This window comes from Dama dama, chromosome 4 (genome assembly GCF_033118175.1).
Source record: "Dama dama isolate Ldn47 chromosome 4, ASM3311817v1, whole genome shotgun sequence".
NCBI lineage: Eukaryota > Metazoa > Chordata > Mammalia > Artiodactyla > Cervidae > Dama > Dama dama.
In genome coordinates, this window is record NC_083684.1 from 14,567,214 (window position 1) to 14,585,840 (window position 18,627).

Below are 18,627 nucleotides of genomic sequence, written 5' to 3' on the forward strand. Positions count from 1 at the left end.
TACTGTGCCTTGTTCAGATGATGGTTAGCTTTTTAAAATTTTTTTAGCAGTGTAGTCTTTTCAATGAAGGTAAGTGTTTTTAAAGACATAATTAACAGGCTATATAGTATGGTGGAAAGGTGACTCTTCTCTGTACTGGGAAACCAGAAAATTTGCGTGACTCGCTTTATTGTGGTGGTCTGGAACCCAGCCTGCAGGGTCTCCCAGGTGCGCCTGCGGAGCTGAGCACATCCAGTGGGGAGGGAGACGGCAGGGCCGGGGCCTGTGAACAGCCATAGCCGCTGCCCGCACAGCAGAACCTCAGAGAGAATGCCAGGCTTTCTGCATACCTCTTTTGCCTTGCGTTCAGTTTTTACAACCTTGAGTTTTCCACTTCAGAGCATTTTAGAAGTATCAAGATGGAAGAGGATGAAAAATACAAAGCACAGTAGGCAGGGGCCAGAGAACCTCAGTGATGGTTTGTTGGTATAAAATAAGCTCATGATGATGAAATTGTCTGAAAGGATAAAGGGATGGATAATGGAAGGTTTTTCCATTTTGAAACAAATTTTAAGTGTTAGTGTTTTAGACTCTGTCAAAATAAATGTAATGTTTATATGAAAATTATAGTTTTCACTTGAGCCTTAAACTATGGATCAAAAAAAAAAAGTCACCTTTCATGATTCTAAGTGATAGAAATGCTTGGACAGGAAGGTTTTCAAGTCTTTCCTTTCCTGGTGGTCCTTGTTTAGCATTTGTGTGCACCCTGCTCTGCGAAGCTGTCATAAACAATCTGGAAGCATTGTAAAGAATTTAAATGATTAGGCATTGCTGGCAGCAGATAAAATTAGTATATTTAAAAGAAAACGTGTGTATTCAGGCTTGACCCTTGGTGAGGGAAACTTCTGTTGGGGAGGTCCCTGAGAGGGGAGCAGGGGGGAGAAGGGGCATTGCATGGGGTTCCCAGGGAAAAAGCTGTCTGAGAAGGTGCAGGTTTCATCGCTGCTGCAGGTTCCCAAGCTTTTAATTCCATGGTTGTAAGGCACTCACAGGCACCATTGGGTGTCTCTGCCCACACTGTGATGAGGGGTGTGTTTGGGAGACCTGGGCATTCTGGGTGCCCAAGGTCAAACTGAGTTTTATTATTACTGTGTTGCAAGGGGGGCACTGGCAGAAAGCTTTATCTGAGCAAATGATTGATCCAGCAGAGCTGAGATGGAGTTTACTCATGACACATTGGCTGAGGTAAAGAGTTTAAAGCCCCAGAAAACTGTCAGTAAGCACATTGAGCCCTTTCTGAAGAAGCCATTTAAATGTCACAATCACTTATCAATTCTGTTACTCTCTTAGCTGTATGCGTGGTTTACAAACAGTGTTTCTAACACCATTTTATTACCTCGGATATTTAATTTGACAAGTAGGAAAGGAAGCAGGGGGAGGTTGGAAAAGCCACAAACCACCTGCACACCACTTCTGTTGGCATTCTGGTGTCTTCCCTTTGCCTGGTCATTGTTTTGCACATGATATTTTCATAGTTGGGTTCATATAATATGTATGAATATGTGCCCTTCTTCCACTTCACAAGTGATGCTAAGCAGTTTTCCACGTTACTATGATTGTCAAAGCCGTTAAATCCCTATTTCATCGGGTAGAAGGCCTTAACTCACGTAGCCTTTCTCCCACTGAGGGACAGGTACATTGTTGTGTACTTTTCTTTTTTACTTTATAAATAATGAAGATCTTCATGTATCATCGATTAAAAATTATTTCCTGAGGCCTAGCTCTTTATAATAGAATAACAGCTCAAAGACGGGGGGCGGGGAAAAGACCATATATTTTTGGATCCATGTCGATTTGTTCTCTAGAATAGTTTCTTTTCAGTTGTATGATCTCCAATCCTGCTGTTAATTGCAAAGGGCCTCTTTCACTCAAATGAGCTAAACGTGTGAGATTCGGAAGCACGGGCATGAGACAGTACGGAACCTTGAAGAGTCGCCCTAACCCTCATCGATGGGCAGGCGGGCTGCAGCTGGAGGGTGTGTTTGAGAAAACTGGCTGCCCCGGGACCTTTCAGGACGGATCCCCGGGTGGACGGGGCTGGGTGGAGCAAAGGTACAGGGGTGGGGTGGCCTGGTGGGAAAGACCAGGATCTGTGCTTCCTGCTGGGCTCAGCCAGGGCAGACCTGTGGATTCACACGTACCCTTTGGAGACGGGCCAACGGGGCGCATACTCCTGGAGGATAAGCAGGGGGTGGGTGCTACACGCTGGGACACATCAAGGCAACAGGGACAGATCTGTGGACATGCGAGATTTCAGACACAATGTGTCCCCAACTCGAGAGAGAGCTTGATTTCACGATAGTCTAGAACCAAAAATAATCAAAGGTATCAGCAACACCCAGGAATTAAAATACAGGCATCCTAAAAGGTTTTAGCATTTATGCCTATGAGGTCAGGAGGCAGAGAAAGCATCCTGCCGGGGACAGTTAATTTCAATATTGTGATGTACAAAGGAAATGTTAAGAAACTGAAAGCAACCATCATAAGAATTGTTTAAGCAAAGGAGAGGAAAAAAAAAATTAGAAACTTGACCAAGAGAGTAAAAATTATACAAAAGGATGAAAGAAATTAAAGAAAAATATAATAATTAAAATGGAATGGACATAACATATTTGATTAGGTGAATGGCCTGGATTCTATTAGAGAAGAAGCAAAGAAATGGAGCAGTGTGATGTTCAGAGGAAGTAAGTCTAATAAAAGGTCACCTCCCCACCCCCCAAAAACCAAACAAACAGGAATGAGGAGTTACTGGGAAAAACTGGGAAGAAAAAGTTAATGCCAACGTAGGATTTAAGGGAGAAAGTGCTAAAGAGCATTAAGAGGGACAATATATAAGGACAGAACGTTTACAAAAAGGATGCAGAAGTCATAGATGTTTAATTAGAAACCATCATTACTGTGTTAAACATAGAAAACAAAGGCTCATACAATAAAAGTTTACCTGACTGAAAACATCTTTCAGAATCTGGATGTCTAGTATATAAAAAAAAAATCACCAAGGACAGATGATCAAACTAATGACTAACAAGTTGGATTTAAGAGATACACACTTAGGTCCTACATCTGGATAATGTACATTGTTTTCTTCTGTTTCTCAAACTTGATTGAGTTCTTGGTCACAAAACCTGAATAAATTATAACCTGATAAAGTTGGAAAGATAATAAGATGGGAATAAGAGGGTCAAAATATTCCCTATTTGAAAATAAGGAATTCTGAGATGAAGAATATCAAGTAGATTACCCCAAAGTAGTAAAACATTTTATGCCATAAGTATATTTAGGAAAGTCCTTGCCTTGAAACTGCATAGGGACTGAATATTTATTTAAAATAAAAAAAGAGTAAAGATAAGTCAACTGAATGAAACAAATGCTGACTCATTGAAAAGATCGATTAAATAAACCCTTTGCCTGCTTAACAAAAAGGAACAAAGGGCAAAACCATACACCAGTAAATATTGAAAAGGAGACTGAACCCCAAAGAGTAAGATAAAGAAGTTTGAAAACCTAGGGCAAATGGGTGACTGCCTTGAAGAGTGGGCTAAAATTGTGTCAAGAAGCAGTAGAAACCTTGGCTACAAAGTCCTATAGAAAATACCTGAAGGGTAATAAAGCGCCTATCAGGTAGTCGATGGTGTTAGAGCTGTATTCAGTCTGGGTTTAAATAACACAATTTCAAATTTAATCTGCTGAAGTCAACAAAAAACCAGAAATGCTGCTGTTAGCTTGTCTTGAAGTTGTATAACTTTCATATCAAAACTGGAAATAGTATGCCTCCTTCTCCACCCATAAATCAATGTCAGTTATGAATACAGAATTCTAAATTTATAGAATTTAGAATTTAGTATTCAGAATAATAGAATTCTAAAAAAATTAGTAAGTAGTTTCCAGCTATTTACTGGAAGAACAATATATTACAAGTAAATAATGCAAGGGTGGTTTATCACTAGCATAGATAGCAACATAGTGAGTAAAATAATACCTTTAGATATAACAAATGTAACCAATTAAAAGAAACAATATAAAATGTGGTAAAGAGATAAAATTTTCTGCTCACAAATCATGGCTATATAGTTTTTAAAAAGGATCCCAGTTTTAAGGAGACTTGTTTATTTGTTGTATATTTATTAAGTCACTGTATTCTAGAAATAACAGTTAGAAAAATGGGATGGGAGGTAGAGACAGATGGGAAATGTCATTCATGATACTGACAAAAACTGTAGCATGGTAGAAAGAATTTAAATAAGAAAAGAATAGGGCCTGTGGTGGAAAAGTATGAAATCTTACTGGAAGACAAAAACCAACCTGAATAAGCAGAAATATATACAACCCTTCCAAAATTAATGTTTGTTTGATGGAAATCAGCAGTATCAGTATAAATTCAAAATACATACACACAGGTATAGAGAAATGAACACATTTGCATTAGTAACTATACGTATGTGCATACATACCCAAGCTCTGTCTACTCAGAGTGCCTAGAACAACTGACACCCCAGGAGCAGTGAGCACATCCAAGTACCCACATCTTCCTTTCTAAATGTCATTCTCCAGTAAAAGAAATCAGAGCTCTGTAGACAAATGGTTAGTCTGAAAGCTGGGACAGATAAAATATGAGCCTGGGTTATACTGAAATTTCAGTGAGTTAAGAAGAGATCAAGAAAGGATGGTGACACATCAAAATCTCTTAAAGGCCAAAGCTGGAACAGTTTGAGCAGCAAAATAATGATACTGGATTATAACCCATGGACATGTGAGTGTTTAATAATGAGAGACATAGAGCTAAAAATAAAAGCAAGCACCCAACCAAAAAATGGGCAGAAGATCTAAACAGACGTTTCTCCAGGAAAGACATACAGATGACCAAGACACATGAAAAGATGCTCAACATTACTAATTAGAGAAATTCAAATCAAAACCAAAAAGATGCAAATCACACTGGTCAGAATGGCCAGCGTCAGAGCGTCTACAAATAGTAAATGCTGGAGAGGATGTGAAGGAAAGGAAACCCTCCTATATTGTTGGTGGGAGTGTAAACTGGGGCAGCAACTATAAAGAACAGTATGGGGCTTCCTCAAGAACATTGAAAATAGTTACCATATGATGCAGTCCCACTCCTAGCCATGTATCCAGACAAAACTCTAATTCAAAAAGATGCATTCACCCTTATGATCATATAGCAGCACTGTTTACTATAGTTAAGACATGGAAGCAAATGAAATGTCCATGGACAGATGGATAAAGAAGATCTAGTGGGTATACACACATACATACATGCAGAAGAATATTCAGTTCATTTCAGTCGCTCAGTCATATCTGACTCTTTGTGACCCATGGATGGCAGCACGCCAGGCTTCCCTTTCCATCACCAACTCCCGGAGCTTGCTCAAACTCACACTTGTCCATTGAGTCCATGATGCCATCCAACCATCTCATCCTCTCTTATCCCCTTATCCTCCTGCCTTCAATCTTTCCCAGCATCAGGGTCTTTTCCAATGAGTCAGTTCTTTGCATCAGGTGGCCAAAGTGTTGGAGCTTCAGCATCAGTCCTTCCAATAACTCGGCCATAAAAAAAAAAAATGAAATAATGCCATTTGTAGCAACATGGATAGACCTGGGAGAGTAGCATACTAAGTGAAGTCAATCAGAAAGAGACAAATACCACACGATATCACTTACATGTGTAATCTAAAATATGGCACAAGTGATCCCAAGAAACAGAAAAAGAACAGACTCATGGTTACCAAGGTGCAGAGAAGGGATCGACTGGAAGTCTGGGGTAGTAGACGCAAATTATTACACACAGGACGGATAAACAGCAAGGTCCTACTGTACAGCACAGGGAACTAAATTCCATATCCTGGGATGAACCATACTGGAAAAGAATGCGAGAAAGAATGTATATATAACTGGGTCTCTTGCTAGACAGAAGAAATGAACATTGTAAATCAACTATACTTCCACTAAAAATAAAAAAATAAACACTGAAAAAAAATTTATGCAAGATGAGGGAAATAGAAAATCAGCATGGGACCACAACTGTCCAGATCTATCAATGGATGCTAAAGTTCAACTTCGAGAGGAACAGGTTATTTATGTAAAGTGCCTTGTCCTAAGAAATTTATTTGGAAAGAAAAACAGGCTTACAGTGGATGAACCCAGCAGACACCATCTTAACCAAAAATGATCAGTGTCACCACCAGTAATGTCTGACGTCACATACCTCCTGAGGAGGTATCTCACTTCTGCGGCATTTGGGCCAAAGCTGCAGAACCTCAAACAAAGCACGAGAAAAACCCAGACAAATCCTTGAAATGCAGCATGTTCTACAAAGCGAGTGACCGGCAGTCTTCAAAAGGGTCAAGGTCATACACAGTAGAAGGCGGATGGGGCACTGAGGAAAAGTCAGAGATGGGAGGACTGGAAGCCGCTGTAACTGCGTGTGCTGTGGGTCCTGGACTGGATCTTGGACCAGAGAAAGGACAAGGGTGGGAGAGCTGGTGAAAACCACAGAAATTCTGTCCTTAGTTACCAGTATGCTCCAGTGCTAGTTTCTTAGTTTTGACCCTTGCTCTGGTTGTGCGGGGTGGTAACCCTGGGGACCCTGTGTGGTCCAGAGGAGGGAACTTGTTGAACTCTTACTGCAGCTTTTCTGTACATCTATAGTGTCAACATAAAAAAAGTGAAAGGTAAAAGCACTGGTGGTGGTGGGGGGAACAAACAGAAAAAAAACTAGAGATAGAGAATTCCATGAAGGTTTTGTCACAGGTCAGATAAAACTTACTGCCACAAGATTCCAAGGATTTTAAACTCTAAATTACACACATACACACACACACACAATCTATCTAAAACAAGGGATAAAAGAAGATGGAAGGGTTCAAAGTGGGAATAATAATAAAATTGCAATGTAAACATAAATTGATATAACCAAAATGGATTTATCTCCATGGGGGAAGATAAGAGAATGTGTGCAGAAAATAGCTAAATCATTCTCTCTGAAGATAATCCCTAAAACCTGGAGAACCAAGAATCTGCAGTGTAAGCGAGTTGTTTTTGTTTTTGTTAGAACTGTGGAGTTAATAACCAAAAAACAACTGCCGACCTTGGGGAGCAGGGATCAAGGGGCAGGGAGTGGTGACCAGGAGTCAGCTGGGTTTTTTTTTTTGGTAATAATCCTAGTAGCACTTACTAGCTCTTTTTTTTTTTTTTTTTTTTTGAGCTCAGATCAAGTGTAGAAACCTTCATATATAAAGTTCTGCAGTAAAAACTTTTCATCATTGCTCAGAACTGATCAGCCTTTCATACATGTACACCCACAACCAACTCTCACTTACCCACCAATAAGCCCCTTAATTATCCAGTCACCTTTACACACACACCTCCAAACACACACACACACACACACACACACCCCTTATTTTAAATTATTTTGCTTCTCAGAACTACAGAGATCATGCATCAGGTACACTGGGTGGTCGTCTGATGCTCAGATTTGGCTACTTTCATCACTGATACTTACTAGCTCTTTAAACTCTGTGTATATATAATTAATAAAAACTGAAAATGCAGAATGTAAGTGTGAGTAGATGACACATTGATGGGGAACATATGACTTATTCGAGGACACTGGCTGTGAAGGTGACGAGAGGGGTGGGTCGGGAGCTGGGGGGTGAAGGGAGAGCTTCTGGAGATGTGCGTGTGCTGCTGATGGAGACGACGTAGTGGAGAAGGGAAGCAGGGCAGAGAAAGGGTGAGTCTGCTTAGTTAAGAGAAGGAGAAAAGAATTTCATAGTGAAATACAGTAGGCTTGTATTGTTTAATGAACTTCCGTGATGTACGTGTTAACATTTTCTTTAGGACTTTCTCACTGGTATTCACTGATGTTTTGGGTCAGGTTTTGTTGTGCTGGCTTCATAGGAATTACTCAGAAGCCTTCTTTCCCAGGGCGATGGCATATTCTGAATAGAACTGGAGGTAACTGCTGCCTACCTATAACACACGTTAAGACACAGAAGCTTTCTGGGCCTGGTGGAGGGCAGAGGCTGAGGGAGGAGAGGAGCTTGCCATTCCAGGCGAACCTGCACGTGAACATTTTAGCACTCAAGGAAAATAACGCTAGTACAGCCAGCAAGCACAGAAGCTAGAGAACTGACTCCAGTGACTCGGAAAATAACTGAAAATAAATACTTTTTAAAAAGAGAACCCAGTGGATACATACATTTTACAAACTTAATCAAAAACATGTAGGAATGAAATGACCAGTTAAGAAATCCCTGGAAACTATTGTATATACAACACAGGGAACTCTGCTCAATGTCACGCGGCAGCCTGGATGGGAGGGGGGCTTGGGGGAGAGCGGATGCATGTGTTAACATATGTACGGCTGAGTCCCTTCGCTTTTCACCTCAGACAACCACAACATTGTTAATCACCTGTACCCCCATACAAAATAAAAAGGTTAAAGTTTGGGGGGAAAAAGAAATTCCTGGAACATACAAATTGAAAAATCCTGGGGGGAAAAAAATCTTTAAAGCTTAGTAAGTGGGAAATTCCAGAATGGGTACGGTTAAGGGAAACAATAAATGTAAAGATTGTGTTTGGGGAATTTGCTTTAATACAGCAAGACAAGAAAAATATATTAAAAGGGGGAAAAATAGGGTAAAATGAGAAGCTCCAACATAAAATACTTGAAATATTCAGGGTGGAGAATTTTCTAGCACTGAGGAGAATAACATCCTCCAATATAAACACAGCAGTATAGAGACCCACATACAGGTATTTTTCTACTGAAGTGGCAGAATATCGGGGCAGAGAGAAAATTACAAAAGTAGAAAAGACAGATCACCTGCGGAGGACCGGCACACAGCAGCAGTGCCTCCGCGTAAGGCAGCAGCAGCCTGCAGACCGAGGTGAGGCCTCACAGGGCCTCAGACACGGCTGTAGGTCAGGGACTCCACATCCTCATAGCTGCGTTCAAGAGTGAGGGGAAAATGCAGGTATCTTCAGATAAACGAAGACTTGATTTACTACTAATAAACTCTGCTGAAGGAATGACCATAGTAAGGAAGAAGGAATGCAATGCAAACACACCGGTGACAAAGATATATGTATGGCAAAATAGAAATAACAGTCGACTTAGAATATAAAAACTAAGTTTTTTGGAAACAACTCAGGCTCCAAAGAAAGCCAGGAAATAACTGTCACAAAATTCTAAGAGGGAAGGAGGGAGTCCTGATTGGGAGGGGTTCACAGAGTGGATGACGCTCTACTTTTCGACTTGCTGGTGGCTCCACAGCTGTTTGCTTTATAGTTATTCACTAAACTGTATATATGTTTTATTTGCTTTCCTTGATGTTTGTTATATCACGTATATATGGGCTACTAAGGACTAAATTATGTAACATCTATAAATCCTTTGGGATTCAGAAACAGAGATGAAGGCCTCCAATTATATAAGCATTAGCAGAAAAGATGAATTTTTGACAAACAGATCACAAACAGTCATTACACATATGAAGTCAAAAGAAGTTGTTTTCCATCAGGTGGTGAGAAGGTGAAAGGGGACCATTTGTAGCTGAGTGTTAAGACTTCAGCGTGGCTCTTGCTGTGTTTCGCTTTAGTATTAACAGGAAGGAAAACTGGTCTCTTTGAAGAAGAGTGAACATTTGAGCAAAGTCATCACTGACTACTCAGTGCCTCGCTCAGTACGTTGAATCAGTTAGTAAGGACTGTCAATTTATCTTCACTCTGTGTGCAGACAATCAAAGTATTATTCCACCGCACCTTTGCCAGTGGCCAGAATAACTTTCGCCTTCTCTCTCCCCACCTCCAAAGGTAGAGTTATGCCTGTTTTCTTGGGGGATGACCATGACAGTCTGTTAGGTCGTTAACCTGGGAAAAACATTTCAGGCCAATGTAAGGTCACCGTCCACTTGTAGAAGTAAGTGACGGCAGAAGCCCATTGTGTATATCTGTGTGCGCCTTGGAGGCAGTGGAGTCTCCCACTTGGTCTGTATTGGTGGTAACAGCATTGAACTGACCTCCTGAGTAGCCATCCCTTAGAGATCTTTTAAAAGCATCATTTTTTGCTTTGAATAAGATAGGCCCTGGCTCTTCTGGGAAGATCCCAGCAGACAGTCGGGTCTGCCCCCTGCTCCCTGCAGTCTCCCTCCAGGTGGCACGTCCCACATCTGCCTTGACGAGCCTGCCCCCCATGGCTGTCGTCCCCTCTGTTCTCCAGGAGAGCGAAGAGGAGCTGTATTCCTCCTGCCGCCAGCTGCGGAGGCGGCAAGAAGAACTGAACAACCAGCTCTTTCTGTACGACACCCACCAGAACCTGCGCAGCGCCAACCGCGATGCCCTGGTCAGAGAATTCAACGTCAACGAGAACCAGCTGCAGCTGTACCAGGAGAAGTGCAACCGCAGGTGGGTCAGCCCTGCAGCCACTGTGAGGTCAGGCCCGGGCCAGGGTGGAGGGCAAGGCTCCCCCTTCAGAAAGCCTGAGCCCTGAGCCCTCTTCTCTTGGCTCCATCAATTACTTACACTAAGAGCTCAAGCATCTGCACCTTCCCTGAGCTGAACTGTCCTCCTGAGCACGCCCAGGTAAGAGTAAAAATAAGCAATGACCACTACCGTTTAAGGAGCCCTTCTTGCCCTCCCAAGCCTGGGCTTGTCCAGGGTCCTAAATTAAAGCAGAATCCCCCCACTTGCAACAAGGGGTGCTCCGAGTTGTGCTGCAGACATGTAAGGACAGATGGCCAGGTATGCCAGAGTCCTGCTCCACCAAAACTGTCTCCAAGAAAATGTCAGTAGTGACCTCCCTGGACACAGCATGGAGATGCCTTCTCCATGTTATTCTCATTTCATCTTGATGACACCTGCACAGTAGCAGTGACCCCAGGACGACGACCAGGAAGGAGACGGGTTTGCAGAGGTTTCTTGCCTGGGGTCCACTTCCCCAACTCTGCTGTGTATCCCCGAGTCCTAGACCAATGGGTGACAGTGAAATCTGTTTTATTTCAGGTTAAGAGAGAAGAGAGTCAGCAACAGCAAGTTTTACTCATAGAAGCTGGGGTCCATGTGTAAGCATGCCATGTATGCGTGTGAGTTTGCATGGAGGAGCGTGTGCTCTGTTCAGACCCTGGGAACACGCTCACATTTGAGGTCGTCACTCCCCCAGCCTGTCACCGAGATGACATACCTGAAGATGACCCAATTGGCATGAGTCAGGGTAACCTTTTCATCTTGGACACTTTCTTAACTTAAAGTCTCTAAAGAGGATCCCAAAATGTGCTCACATGAGGCCTCTCACGGTTCCAAACCTCCCCGAATAAATGCGGTGAAACTCGATCAGTGACCTTCTGTGCACGAGCTATAGAGTGAGCAGGATTCCTTCTCTGGCCTCTAAAGACCCAGGTAGCTGACTTCTACAGAAGATGAGCCGGGTCTGTAAGGAACTAACTCATTAGATTCTGAAAAGGATCTGAACTAAAAGGCAAGCAATCTCACACTGAAGGCCTCGGACTTCACCAGGCCCAGAGAGGAGCCCCGGTCCTGCCCCAGCTCAGAGCACTTGAACTCCCTCCGGCGGCTGGACCCACGGCTGCCGCACATGAGGGGTGGGGTGGGCCGTTCATTAGGACAGGGACTGCTGGGTGAGTGGGGTCAAGGGTGGCAATCTGGGGGCTCTCTGACTTACAAGCCTATCAGCAGAGCCCCGGGAAGGCTTGGCCAGCTTCTTACTCCCCCTGGCCTGTCCACTCCCTGGTCTGCACAGCCACGGGGAGGCTCCGGGTCTGCAGCTTCCACAGCCGTGGGCTCGCTCACTGCTCACACAGGGTGAGACAGGGTGAGCTCCCTGGATGAGCCAGTTTCCTGGAGCAGTGAGCTAAGCTTTAGGGAACGACAGAAAATCTCAGGTGCGGCCACTCCCGAAGGGGCAGACCCACCGAGGACTAGATGATACTCGTCTACATCCTGGGATGCTATTTAGTGATTTGTACAGTGTGATGCTTTAGTAAGGCTTCTTCAAGGTGAGGATAGTAGTGGGCTGGGGGCGGGGGTGGTCAGTAGAGGCACACCACAGAATGAACTGAGAACTGACTTAGGAGAAAAGAGGTTTAACTATGGGGAAGAAGTGACTGTGCTGGGGAGGAACCAACTAGCAGTCAGCCTGGTGGCTTTACTTGGATGGAGCTGGGTCCTGGAAACCCACTCCCCACACGATTCTGGGCTTAGTGTGCCTGTATCAGCAGAAGAGTCCATTAAAGCCAGCCACGCTCTGTGTGATCAGAAGACCCCTTCCCTCCATTCCACACAAATTTACTGAGAACTTCCACACAACAAGCAGTAAAGTCAGGGGAGACCTTGTCTTTAAAATGTTAAGGAAAAATAGCCATTATCCTGGTCTCAGGGAACCTCTCCATGTGCTTCTAAAAGAAATGCATTTCTCTCCCATGAAGCCCACAGGACACCTGATAGCACACTGACCAAGGTGGGGCTCTTAATTCACTTAGTTATTCCCGAGTCGAAGTTGCGAGTTTATTTGGCATTAGCAACTGAGGGACGAATATTCCTTGTGGTAAAAATGTTCAAAGCAACTTTCAAGAAAGCTTAGATGAAAAAGGCACCGAGCTGAGTGCTGCAGGATAGACACAGTGGGCAGTGTCTGATTAGCTGTTGGCCAGGCAGCTGGTGGAGCCTAAGCTAAGCTCAAGCTGCTTTTGGCTCCATCATTTTCTCTACAAGTTCAAGTGTCGATGGCATTACCTGTTTGCAGCCTGGGGTGTGTAAAGGACATAACACTTTCCTACTTCACCCCATTTAAAAGTTTAAAAGCTAAGATCTGGACCCTCTTTCCGCTTAAAATGCATTTATCTGCTACTCTGTCAAAGGAATGATGAAGTAGCAGCGTAGAGGACAGAAGGCCCAGCATCTGTTCAGCTGCTGTGCTGTAGGATCCATACCCAGCCACGTCCTCGCAGAGCAGAGCAGCGCAGCTGAGGGGAGGTGCTGACATTCTCAACGGTGCTGACAAGAACCCTTGCCCCGAAAAATTGGCTTCTCCTCCCACGTGCTACAGTGATGTCGATTCAGCACCACAGAGTATTTGCCTTGGCCCCACCATTCTCCCATAATAGGGTAACACATGAATCTGGTCATGTTGGTGGTGGGAGTCTCTCCATGAGGATGCACAGAGAGAGAAAGAGGGGCACAGATGACATCGCTGCTCTTCCCTGAGTCTGCCTGGATGACGTGTAACCTGAGTATAAAGTACCTAGCTGAGACTCTGCTTTCCCAGCCACGTGAAGGGCACAGCCAACTCAGATGAAGCAGAAGAGGGACAGGAACATTGTGAAAGAGGGCAGCAGCACTGAGGGACTCAGGCCACGACTGCCTGTGTGCACAGCTGTCTATTCTACTGAATAAGGGAAATGGTGAACATTGGTTATTACGTGGAAGACGAAATGGAGGAGGCTGGTCAGGTAATTTGAGTTTGGGAAATTTAGGTTGGAGAAAGTTAATTTCTCTGCTGTAAACTTGGCTATTCTAACGTGCACACTGAAGAGGGGGTAGAATGTGACATTTCTGAAGTCTGATCTGAGAACACTTTTGCCAAGAAACATCTTACAGGACTAGTTACATAGGAACACATTTGAGGACCTGCTTCTCTATTAAAGATAGTGACATGACCTAATAATTTATATGCTTTACGATGTAGTTAAATCAGATCTGAACTTAAGCCAAGGCCAGTGGTTTTTAAACTGGGCCAGCCTTACCGCTAGCAGTCTACCAGAGCTTTCTAAGGAGTCACAGACTCATTTTTTTCAGGGGATCAATGTTCAGATCCTCGACTTCCTGTTGCACTCTATCCAAAGATTCATCAGCGTGAGAAGATGTGCTTTTCTCCCCTTACAGAAGGAAGTAGGTCTTCTCCCCACATTCAGTCTTACTGTAGAGCAGGACTCGAGATGCAGTTTCAAAGCACCGTGTTTGGAAAATGAAAGCCTCTTAACAGGATACCGATCCTTCTCCAGCGCTGATGGTTTCCAGTTCCTTGCTTTCAACAAAACTGAAGGAGTACCCAGATATCTGAGTACTCTAGCATGTAATTCTGAAGGAGATGGCTTTACCCTGCTGTCACTAACTCCTCCTGTTCTCATTTGTCTGTGAAAAAGGATCACTAGCATTCCCATTTGTACAACTGAAAGTGGAGAGCAGAACTGATACTGTCCCACGGCCGTTCTACCAGAGATAACGGTAATCCACAGAGATCAAGGAATGGAGGAGAAGCCTTCTTTGACTCATTACATTGCCAGTGGAATTTTACTGTGTTTAGTTCTTTATTACATGTGTACTCTGTTTATTAAACAAGCTGAATTCAGAAGAAATTTAAAATAGGTGGAGCCTTTTTAAATGATGGTGTAGGTAGGGTGATGTTTAATTTTGTTACAGATATGCAACTAAACAGTATATAAGCCAAGAATAATTAGGTTACAACTTTGTAAAGTAGAATAAAAATATAAATTCAATGAGTAAAAAAAAAGTGGCATTTCCTACCGTTAAAAATTCCCTTGTTTGTAGAATTTTTTGAAAGGATGGTAGTGTCTATCACCAATTGTATTTAGAACCTTTGGCTATATTTAAAGGGAAATGGAAATATCTTACCCGAAGATGCAGTATCTACCATATACCGCATGCACCTTTGCAACTGTTCAGGATGAAATTATTAGACATCAATGTAGAAATGCGTAAGGGGACCCACGAATTTTCCACAGTCACTTATGAGGTCTCTGAGCATAAAATTTTAAGAAGACTGATCCAGGGTCACTAAGGGTGAGTTTTATTTGGACTTAAGAAGGATGGTTGAAGGGGGCTCTAGTTCTTTTAATTTCTAGAAGTGTAGCTGATCTTTCCATATAGGTGATATCCAGCTTTTTGGAGACAACCCTAAAAGCTATATTCTTATCAACAGAAAGCTGATCATTAGATAAAGAAATACGCAGAATTATAAAACTGGCATTTGAAAACTACTCAGTGATTTTGTGTCAGGCTTTTCATTCTCAAAATATTTTCTTCCTGAAGAACCAGTTCCATGGTGATCCTGTCTCAGAAATGTCCATACTTATTTCTCAATAGGCTTTAAAAAGCTGCATTTGTAAACGTGTGTTATTATTAAAGCTTAATTTATTTTTTATATAAATAGTGTGTGCTTGTGTGTACATAGAGAATCATGTGAATGTATCACACAAATGTTGGCTGTTGTTAATGTGAGAATTAAATGGCTATATCACGTTTTAAAAAAATAAATCTTTGTCTCATTCAATAGATTACTAGCAGTCTATCTGGAATCATCTTTTGTTGTTAAAAACTATTCACATTTTTTGTTCTTCTATAAACTAGGATATAGGTCTGCCAGTGATAACACAGTTACCATTTTTTAAAAATAATGTTTTTCTATCCTTTCCTTTTTTCCCTAGGTTACTAGTCTTTCTTACTTTAAGCAAAATCTCACTCCGTGTAGAAACCCAAGTTTCTAAAATTAATACGTGACCACTCTGCAGTTTGTTGGTCTTAGGAAGAATGTTTTGTGCTAGTCATGCAATGATGTTAGTAAAGACACCTGTATTTCTCAACTAAGCAGCAGGGCCCGCCAGACTATCAATCGTTGTATTTTCTTGTCATCAGGTCCTGTGCATGGGAAGCCACACTGCATCCTAGACCTGACGACTGGACTAGTCGCCCTGGCCCAAAGACTTGAGTGCAGTCCGTGACAAACCCCTGCAGTAGGAGAGACATGGAGCATAGTAAAAAACAAAGAGTGAATTAAAACTGCTGAAAGAGCACTTTTTAAAAATGGATAAAGTCATAACTCCCGTAAAGATACTAAGTGAACACCTGTCTGAAATTTTATCTAACCCCTTCATTAACCATGGAATGAATAAAATATAATAACTGGTTCAAAGGAGAATTCAAAGAAGAACACGCGATTAGGCTCCCCGGTAGTCCTGATTATCTGATTCTACACCTTTCATTGTGAGAAGTTCAGATGATTCTTATCCCTAGAAACCCAGATTGTGTCCAGTGAAGACTGAATGGTCACTGGCTCTGAGTATTGACCAGTTTTCCTAGTTTTTTTTTTTTTTTTAATCTGTTGAGCAAATTTATGTTAGCATCACCAACAGGCATGAAATCTGACCCTGACCTTATACCACACACAAATATCAACCAAAGTTAGATTACAGATCAAGAGGTAAAAGATCAAACAGTATCACAACCTTATAGTAGGGAAAAGTTGTTTCAACAAAACAGCAAACGCTTCCCCTGGCACGGAAGGCAGCTAAACTAGACTGCTAGAGTTCACGGCTGCTGTTCATCAAAAGATACAGTGAGGATAACAAAAAGGCAAGCCACAGGGTGGAAGAAGACTTTCCAATAAACTTATCTGACAAAGAATCTCACTGAAAATGTGACTCGACCCCTCCAAGTTACTAAGATAATCCTTTAGGGTAAAAGGTGTATTCCATGAATAACCACCTCACTAGAGTACATCCAAATGGCTGATAGGCAAATGAAAAGGTGCTTACTCATTATTTGCAAGAGGAAATGCAAAGACCACAAGAAGATACCACTAACACACTTACTGGCTTGGCAAAAATTGAAGTCTGTTAACAGTATAGTCAGTTCTTAGCAAGAACATAGAGCAACTGGTAATTGTGTAATTTGGTAGCAAATTACATTGTAAAGATGTTTGACTCTCTACTGATGTTTACCACGTGCATAGCCTATGAGCAAGCATTCTATTCCTGCATACAGTTGGCCCTCCATATCTGTGAGTTCTGCACTCATGGATTCAACCAACCTCAGATCATGTACTGTTTGCAGTCCACACTGGCTGAATCAGCAGGTGCCGAATCCATGAGTGCGGAGGGCGGGCTATGAGACTTAAGCATCCTGAGAGTTTTGTATCCACAGCAGATCCTGCAGGCAATCCCCTATGGATACTGCGAGACAAGAGTATACCTGCTAGAAGTGCATGCCTGTGTCCCGTAAGGACATGTACAGGACAGTCTGTAGCACTGTTCCACACTAGACAAAGCCAGAAGAGTCCTGTTGTCCCTCTACTGCGTGTGTTAACTGTGTGTCTTCACACAGTGGGGCACACACAGCAACTACAAATGGCCGAGCTGTAAGCAGCATGGATGGATCTCACAAGTGTAATTTGAGTGAAGGGAGCTAACAACACAAACAGCAACAAAAAAAAAAAAAAAAGGAAAACCACAAATTACTAGGATGATATACAGGAAAATGTAGGATATTTGAGAGATGGACTAGTATAAAAAGGCAATGCAGAATGGAGCTCAGCACATATATACAACATGGATACATTCAAACACTGCAGTGTGATAAAAGTGAAATGCAGAAAAATGCACTCAGTGATACCATTTATACACATTTTAAAAACTACAAACAAAACTATTATATGTTGCATGGAACAGACATACAGATAAGTGGAAGTATAAAACTGGACTGAAAGGGACATCGAAAAGTCAAGGTAAAGATTGAGTCGGTGGGGAAGGCAGTGTTAACTCTGTTGTGTGTTTCCTTTCTTTTTTGAACACTGGAAGTGTTGGTCTGCCTGGTACAAACATAAAAGCAGGCCTGCTTACAAAGAAGAACTTATACCGATCCTTCTCCAACTCCTTCTAAAGACTGAAGAGGAAGGAACACTCCCAAAGACATTCTATGAAGCCACTATCACCTTGATACCAAAACCAAAGACTCCACCAAAAGAGAAAACTACAGCCTAGCCCTTTTGTTGACTACAGACCCAACAAATCTCAACCAAGTATTAGCAAACTGAATCCCACAATACATAGAAAAGATCATAAGCCATGGCAGCCAACTGAGCCGACTGTACCCTTTTCCGCGTGGGGCCCAGTGTGTGATGACAGCACACGGCCGCGTCCTCAGTGGGGTGTGCAGCCCGATGGCCTGCTCCAGTTGCCCTAAGGGGCCTTGGAGACAGCCCTTTCCAGTGGACGTGCATGACTGGCATGCCGTCCCCAATCTGGGCTCCAGACAGGAGTGCACAGTGCCTTTAGAAAGCCCCAGGGCACACTGGTCAGGGTCCACATTGCCCGATTCATCATGTCCATCTGCACCAAGCTACAGAACAAGGTACCTGTGATTGAGGTCCTCCATGGGGGGCCAAGTTCAAGTTCCCTGGTCTCCAGAAGAGCCACATCTCCAAGAACTGGGGATTTACCAAGTTTAATGTGAATGAGTTTGAAAACATGGTGGCAGAAAAGTGGCTCATCCCAGATGGTGGTGAAGTCACATCTATCCCTCATCATGGCCCTCGAAACAAATGATGGGCCCTATGCTCAAGAGAACCTTGGCCTTGTCCCCTCCTTACTCGTGCCCACTGATATAAATCCTACTTTCCTGTCAAAAAAAGTCATACACTATGACCAACTTGGATTCATCCCAGGGTCACAAAGATGGTTCAACATATGTAAACCAATGTGATAAACTACATCAACAAAAGAGAAAAGCCCATGATTCTCTCCATAGATGCAGAAAAAG

At 42.7% G+C, this 18,627-nt stretch overlaps 1 protein-coding gene and 3 non-coding genes across 9 annotated transcripts in view; 2 read left to right on the forward strand and 2 right to left on the reverse strand.

The window, feature by feature from the left end:
• The window catches only part of PLCG2 (phospholipase C gamma 2), a 162,693-nt gene extending 146,807 nt beyond the window's left edge, over positions 1-15,886 (forward strand). For 3 of the 6 annotated variants that reach the window (XM_061138170.1, XM_061138171.1, XM_061138179.1), the window contains 2 exons: positions 10,280-10,464; positions 11,062-15,368. In XM_061138170.1, coding sequence (XP_060994153.1) covers positions 10,280-10,464; positions 11,062-11,104 — 228 coding nt within the window. In that variant the 3' untranslated portion in view covers positions 11,105-15,368. Of the gene's footprint in view, positions 1-10,279; positions 10,465-11,061; positions 15,369-15,726 lie in introns of those variants that run through there. The other 3 variants (XR_009692296.1, XM_061138177.1, XM_061138176.1) reach the window with 3 other exon arrangements.
• LOC133055338 (small nucleolar RNA U2-30) lies at positions 7,255-7,322 on the reverse strand. The gene has a single exon (XR_009692627.1). It is a non-coding gene; the product is annotated as a small nucleolar RNA U2-30 (small nucleolar RNA).
• On the reverse strand, positions 7,474-7,553 carry LOC133055341 (small nucleolar RNA U2-19). The gene has a single exon (XR_009692629.1). It is a non-coding gene; the product is annotated as a small nucleolar RNA U2-19 (small nucleolar RNA).
• Positions 15,887-17,934: 2,048 nt separating the features above from the next.
• On the forward strand, positions 17,935-18,069 carry LOC133055316 (small nucleolar RNA SNORA70). The gene has a single exon (XR_009692609.1). It is a non-coding gene; the product is annotated as a small nucleolar RNA SNORA70 (small nucleolar RNA).
• The last annotated feature ends 558 nt before the right edge of the window (positions 18,070-18,627 follow it).